Source organism: Mus pahari, chromosome 19 (assembly GCF_900095145.1).
Source record: "Mus pahari chromosome 19, PAHARI_EIJ_v1.1, whole genome shotgun sequence".
In the NCBI taxonomy this organism is placed as follows: domain Eukaryota; kingdom Metazoa; phylum Chordata; class Mammalia; order Rodentia; family Muridae; genus Mus; species Mus pahari.
This window is the reverse complement of record NC_034608.1, coordinates 12,351,731-12,358,859: the sequence shown is the minus strand read 5'-3', so window position 1 is coordinate 12,358,859 and position 7,129 is coordinate 12,351,731. Positions and strand designations below refer to the sequence as shown.

At 48.1% G+C, this 7,129-nt stretch overlaps 1 protein-coding gene across 1 annotated transcript in view; it reads right to left on the bottom strand.

Moving 5' to 3' along the window:
• Window positions 1-6,894: 6,894 nt before the first annotated feature.
• Window positions 6,895-7,129, bottom strand: part of LOC110336886 (PNMA family member 8A) — a 12,031-nt gene continuing 11,796 nt past the window's right edge. The window contains 1 exon segment of the mRNA XM_021219627.2: window positions 6,895-6,949. Coding sequence (XP_021075286.2) covers window positions 6,933-6,949 — 17 coding nt within the window. The 3' untranslated portion in view covers window positions 6,895-6,932.

Here is a 7,129-nt window from a genome sequence, read left to right as displayed (position 1 = left end):
TGTCAGTGAGGCTCTCCCTGTCCCTCTTCCTCCCCCTCCCCTCCCCTACCCCCTCCCTCTTCCCCTCCTTCTGCCCCAGCACCCCACCATATTAATGATGAACTCACCCTTTAAAACCATAAGCAAGCCTCCAACTAAAAGCTTTCCTCTAAAACTTGCCCTGGTGATGGTGTCTCGTCACAGCAGTAGAGCAGTAACTAAGACAGTGGGTGACATTGCTTGTGTTGTGTGACAGTACTCCAGGGGAAATGCAAACAAATTCTACTCATGCCAGATATGGATTTCATAATGGTAGAGATACCACCAAAGTCCAATGTCCAATTTGGTGAACCAATGATTTTATCAGGGTTACTTATAGGAAACATGTGTGAGAGGTTACTTTTAAGAGCAGAAGTGACTCAGTCAACTGCATCACTGAAGCCCACCCAGCATGGGTGAAAACTCACAAAAATGGAAACCTGGGGCACCCTGCACAGCCTGCGGGCAGCTCAGCAGGTTAGAGAGGGTCTCCTCCAGACCGTTGGGCAGGTTAAACAAGTATCTTTGAAGAAGTCCTTACTGCTTATGTAACCTTGGAGAGAGAAGGGCCTAGTGCATCTGGCCAGTTTCAGGGACTTCCTGAAACTCTTAAATTGTTTCCTTCCTGAATCTCAAGGAGCGACCCTCAGAGATAAACATTTCTATCTCTGGGGAAACCGTCACAAGAGATTTTGCCTCCATGCCTGAAAATCTTGTGTTTAATCTTCAGAATCCGTGTAGTGGGAGGGAGAAACTGACTCCCACAGTTGTCCTCTGGCATCCACATGCATGATGTGGCACACCATGTATACAGCTTTAATCCTATTACTCAGAAGAGAACAGTTATCCTTGACTACACAGCACATTCAAGGCTAGCCTGAGCTACATGAGTTCTTATTTCAGTTTTTTAAAATCTGTCAACAGTTTTTTTTTAAGTTTTATTTATTTATTTTATATGAGTACACTGTCACTCTCTTCAGACACACCAGAAGAGGGCATTACAGATGGTTGTGAGCCACCGAGTGGCTGTTGGAAATTGAACTCAGGACCTCTGGAAGAGCAGTCAGTGCTCTTAACCACTGAGACATCTCCTAGCCCCCTGTCAATATTTTTTTTTTTTAAAGACCTATCCTTTCTTTGTCTGGCTCACAATTTTCTTGGCTACCTTGAGTGTAAGAATGTTAATTTTACCCTGTGATGATAGCAAGTTCACACGTTAAACAAAGCCTAAGGGCTTAGAAGTTGTTTCAGCTTCAGGTGTTTTTATGTATTGTTTATGTGTGTGCACAGTCTAGTACACACGCTCCCACACAGAGGTCAACAGCTGTGAGACTTGGCTTTCTCCTGCCGTGTGGGTCCGGGGACCGAACTCGGATCCTCAGACTTGGCTCCAAGTGCTTTTTACTGAGCCTTTCAATTCAGCTTTGAATTGTTTGGGGGTTGTGTGTGTGTGTGTGTATATATGTTTGTTTGTTGTATTGATTTTTTTTGTTTTGTTTTGGTGTTTTGAGACAAAGTTTCTCAGTGTAGCCCTGGCTGTCCTCAAACTCCCTTTGTAGACCAGGCTGGCCTCGAACTCAGAGATCAGCCTGCCTCTGCCTCCCGAGTGCTGGGATTAAAGGCGTGTTGCATCACTGTCAACCTCCAGCTTTGGATTGTTAATGCTAACAGCTGCTCATTTTCTTTCGCACAGACAATGAGGGACAAGCCCCAAGTCAGTGAGCCTGAGTCCTCTCTAGGTCTGATTATGGATGAAATGTTCCTTCAGGCTCACTCACAATGAGCACATTGAAACCCAGGCAGACCAGCCAACAGAAACTGAGCTGCAGCTGTTTCTGCCTTATTATCAGGATTCCCATTCTAGAAACTTCAGGAGACAGCCTGAGGCAGGGAATTACCAGTGTGATGTATCTTCATCTCAAAGTGTTTGGGTTCCCTTTTTTTTTTTAAGGAGAAAATTGAATTTGTTTATTCTTATATCAAGATTTTAGTTCCCACTAGTAGAAACTGAATTACAGATAGTTTTTTATTGATTTTGGTATTGATTCTGTGTGGATTTCACATTGTGCAGTCTAGTACCATTCATCTCTCCGTCCTTACATACCTGCCCTCTACCCTTTGACCTCTCCCCAACTGCCCCCCCCCCAAATCTCATTATGAAAGCTGTTGTTAACATTTTTAATCCCAAACTGGGGTTTCTACCCCAACTTTGACCGTTTAGTTCCTGACTAAAAGACATACCCAACCTTCTTTATATTTACAATAAGCCTTAAACAGCACAGGGGCGGGGCAGGGCAAATACCTACCCTCTATGCCATTAGAATCTACCATAACCCATAACCCCAAGTTATTGCTTATCATGTTTAATCAGGGCTGCTCGTAACTCCGGTTAGACAGCTCACCCCCCCACTCTCCCTCCTCCAATCTCTAGCCTGGGAATCCTGAACCCCACCTGTGTCTCTCCTGCCCAGTTATTGGCTGTCAGCATCTTTATTTACTAACTTGGAGTCAAAATCACTGGGGTCTCTCCTCTCTGGGGCAACAAGGTCTTGGGGAACCAGTATTAGCATTAGAATACAAGCAGCATCGGACCAACCCACTACAGGAAGCTGTAGTGTGTCCCACTGTATACCCTTTGTCCACACTTCTTTACTTGCAAATGTTTATGACAATGAGTCCTTGGCCTGGTTTGAGGGTTCCAGCTTCTGCTACCCTGTTAATACTGGATCCTCACTGAGACCCCTCTCCTGTTGCTGCCCTGTGTCATGGAGAAACTGCAGCGCTGGGTCTGCAGGACCGGCCCCTTCCTGTGCTCCAGCACTGCATACATGGGGGAGATGTTGGGGTGGGCCAACTCAAAGCCCTGGATCAGGGCCAGGGTGGGTCTTTTTTTTTTTTAATTTTATTGCATTTTACCTATTTATTTTGTGTGAAAGAGACAAGAAAAGTGTGCATGTCCCAACTTGCTAGCGGAGTTCAGTGGACAACCTGGGGGAGTCAGGTCTCTGCTTCCATCACGTGGGTCCCAGGACTTGCACTCAGGTCTTCAGGCTTGGCAGCAAGTGCCTTTAGCCACCCGGTCATTTCATGAGGCGAATTTACTTGTGGGCTTTGGGGGAAAGGGGGATGAGGAGGTTCTGAGGCAGGGTTTCTTTGTGTAGCCTTAGCTACACAAATGTGCCGGGAAGTGGTGTCACACACCTTTAATCCCACCACTGGGGAGGCAGAGGCAAGCAGATTTCTGTGATAGCCTGGCCTACAGAGTGACACTCTGTTTCTACACACACACACACACACACACACACACACACACACACACACACACGCAGAGACACCTCCCCTCTGAGAAAAGCTTCTGCTTAGGGCAGGTAAAATGGCTTAGCAGGTGAAAGACGCTTGCCTCAAAAGCCAGGCAACCTGCTTTAGATCCCTGTAAAGGAGGAAAGAGAAGACTGTCCCACGAAGCTGTCCCCAGACCACCATAGAGTGCATAGGCATGTGGATCCACACACATCACGCAGAGCCACTCACAACAGGATTTAAAAAAAAAAAAAAAAACTCTGCCAAGAGGAGGGAGGGAAGAGTTCTCACTTTTCAGATACTTTTCTAATAAATGGGCATCGACCAGGTCTGATGGTAGAGGCCTATAATTCCATCTACTTGGGAGATTGAAGCAGGAAGGCCACAAGTTCAAAGCCAGCCAGAGCTATACTGCGCACACTGAAATCTAAAACTTTAAAAAAGGGCTGGTAATGTAACTCAATGGTAGAGCCCCTGCCTAGAATTCCCCAGTGAGGGGCTGGGGGCATGGCTCAGTGGCAGAGCCCCTGCCTAGAATCCCCCAGTGAGGGGCTGGGGGCGTGGCTCAGTGGCAGAGCCCCTGCCTAGAATCCCCCAGTGAGGGGCTGGGGGCGTGGCTCAGTGGTAGAGCCCCTGCCTAGAATCCCCCAGTGAGGGGCTGGGGTGGGGCTCAGCAGCGGGGTACTTACCTAGTATGTGTGAGGCCCAAGGTTCAATCCCTCACACCAAGCATAAGTTAACAACAAACCCCTAGTACCTTCATGTCACTCAACATCATTTATTACCTGTTGTAGGAACTGCAAGGTCACTGGGGGCATGAATGTCAGGCTACAACCAAGAGCAAATGGTTCCTTCTACGCTGGGAAATTCACAACGGTCGTGCCTCTTATGGCTCAGCAGAGATATTCTCTGAGTTCTGTTCTCCACACACCCTCCGAAAATAACACAGAGCACACAGACTTCATTTACACCGCTTTATTTTACAGTCACACGTTTACATTCATTGATAGTTGTTTCGATGTCCTACTTCAACAAAGGTGTAATGGAGTCTCAGGGTTTACCACAAGAGACGCGTCTGGTGGTTGACTGACTCACTGACACGAGTTTTTAGATCAAGAAACCTGGAGGTGGGAGTGGTCATGAAATCTCGCAAGGGCTGGAAATCCAGGCCAGAAATCCCGAGGTGTACCAGGTTAGCCCAGGTTAGCCAGTGACCCTGATGTCAATCGCAGCGGAACAGGAGATGGAGACACACAGATGCACACACTCACTTAGGATATTGTTGCAGGACATGCAGGGGATCCAGTCGCTTCCACCACCTTCCGACCTTTCTCCTCAAAGTTCACATTTACAGGAAACCTAACTACGGGGTGGCAGAGACGGCCTAGTGGGCAAAGCATGTTGCATGAATGAGGATTTGAGTTTGATCCCCAGAACCTGTGCAAAAGGAAAAAGAACATGGTAGCGCCGGCTTGTAGCCCCAGAGCTGGGGCGGCAGAGACTGGAGGGCCTCGCAGTTCTGGCCCAGCCTAGCCTGCTAGCCAGTTTCAAGCCAGTGAGAGACCCCTCTCATAAAAAGGTGGCTGGTGGCCGAGGAGTGACACCCAAGGTGATCCCCTCCCCCACCTACACACACATGCACATATGCACAGATGAACACACATATACACATAGGAAAATACAATTGTATGCAAAGCACAGTGCCGATAACGAGTTACACTTATTTGTATACACAGGGGTCCGGCAGTATTTCGGATTACAACACGACTGAGTTGTTGTTTTCCTACACTTAAAAAAAAAAAAACCTGTTCTTATTTACTTATTTATTTTGAGGCAGGATCTTACTCTGTAGCCCAAACTGGCCTTGAATTCAGAGATATTCTCCTGCCTCGGGCTCCACATGCTGGGATTACAGTCACACTCCAACACCCTTGCTTCTTCCACACATAATTTTTAATTATATTTATTTAGGGGGGTATGCGTGTGCAATGGAATAAATGTGGAAGTGAGAGCGAAAATTTCAGGGGTTACCGTTTTCTTTTCATGATGTGGGTGCTGGGAATCGAACCCAGGGACTCAGGCTTGATGGCAAACCCCTTTTCCCACTCACCCATATCGGAAGCCTCATGCTTTTAAACATGAAAAGGGAATCCTCAGGATGTAGCTTAGAAACCACAGATGGGGCTCTGTTTTACGGGCACACAGAATGACACAAGGCAGCACGGTCAGGTTTAATAGCACTAAATTCAGAAGGCAGAGATCAGCTCATTTTGAAGAAACTTCTAAACAGAGACAGACTTCCTTCTCCTGACTATAATGTGAGCAACTTATTTAAGCCTCAAAGATAGAGGTTCCTGTAGAGGTCGACGGAATTAGAGCTAGAAACTCAATTCTCTCTATCAACCTCTCCTCCCCACAGGCTTCTAGAGAGGGTACCACCACATTTGGGAACTAAAGCGCCATTTTTATTCCATTTTGTTTTTTATTGGTTCTGGAGATGGAACCCAAGGCCTTGCATATGCTAGGCAGAAGCTCTACCACTAATCCACACCCCCAGTCCCTCACTAGGGGATTCTGGGAAGGGGTGTAGTGCTGAGCCACGCCCCCAGCCCCTCACTAGGGGATTCTGGGAAGGGGTGTAGTGCTGAGCCACGCCCCCAGCCCCTCACTAGGGGATTCTGGGAAGGGGTGTAGTGCTGAGCCACGCCCCCAGCCCCTCACTAGGGGATTCTGGGAAGGGGTGTAGTGCTGAGCCACGCCCCCAGCCCCTCACTAGGGGATTCTGGGAAGGGGTGTAGTGCTGAGCCACGCCCCAGCCCCTCACTAGGGGATTCTGGGAAGGGGTGTAGTGCTGAGCCACGCCCCAGCCCCTCACTAGGGGTGTTCCCCAGCCCAGAAGTTCACTATTTCAGATAGACTAGCTGGCCAGCAAGCTCTTTGGGTCTACTTGTCTGCACCACCTGATGCTGGTGTTACAGGCACAGTCCAGAATTTTACGGGAGTCCTGGGGATTAGAACTCAGGTCTTATGCTTATACTGCAAGCCCTATTATGCACTGAGCCATCTTCCTTGCCCCTAGTTTTCTTTAAAGACAATGAAAACTGAAGGATTCAAGGGCAGGCAGAAGTTTGTTTTTTCCAGAACTAACTCTCGGGACCTCAATTTCCATTTAGGCTGCTGGAAAGTAAACATTGAAGAATCCACACAGCAAGTTTCAAAGAGCAAGGTCCACCTTACCAAATGCATACGGTGCAAGGAACAAAATGTCTATATGCCCTGTTAGGCCACAGGCCGAGCAGGCAGGCTGTGCCTCCAGAAGAAAAAGCAGGGGTAGAGGAGAATAAAGGCTGAATGTGGGTGCGCAATAGCGTGAGCCCTCTTGTGGGCAAAGGGAAAGAACGTTCCAGAATTTTCCAAAGCTACTTATTACCTTGTCCGCCTTTGAGGCTGGGCAGAGCCTCACAGCTGTGAGGCTGTGTCTGACCCACACAGGCACACTGGGCCCCCAACGGTTCACAGTCAGGCTTTATTCAACCACAAAGAAAAAGTTCTCTTCCAACTTGATTCTTCTTCCTTGATGCTCTTCTCCCTCCATGGGTACAGGGTTCCCCAAATCATAGCTTCCTGGGATCTATGGATAGATCAGAACACACCAAGGGGAACAGGGGAACCATCAGTAGATATTTACTGCCTGGGGATCTCCTGAGACAGGGGAACCATCAGTAGATATTTACTGCCTGGGGATCTCCTGAGACAGGGGGCCATCAGTAGATATTTACTGCCTGGGGATCTCCTGAGACAGGGGGCCATC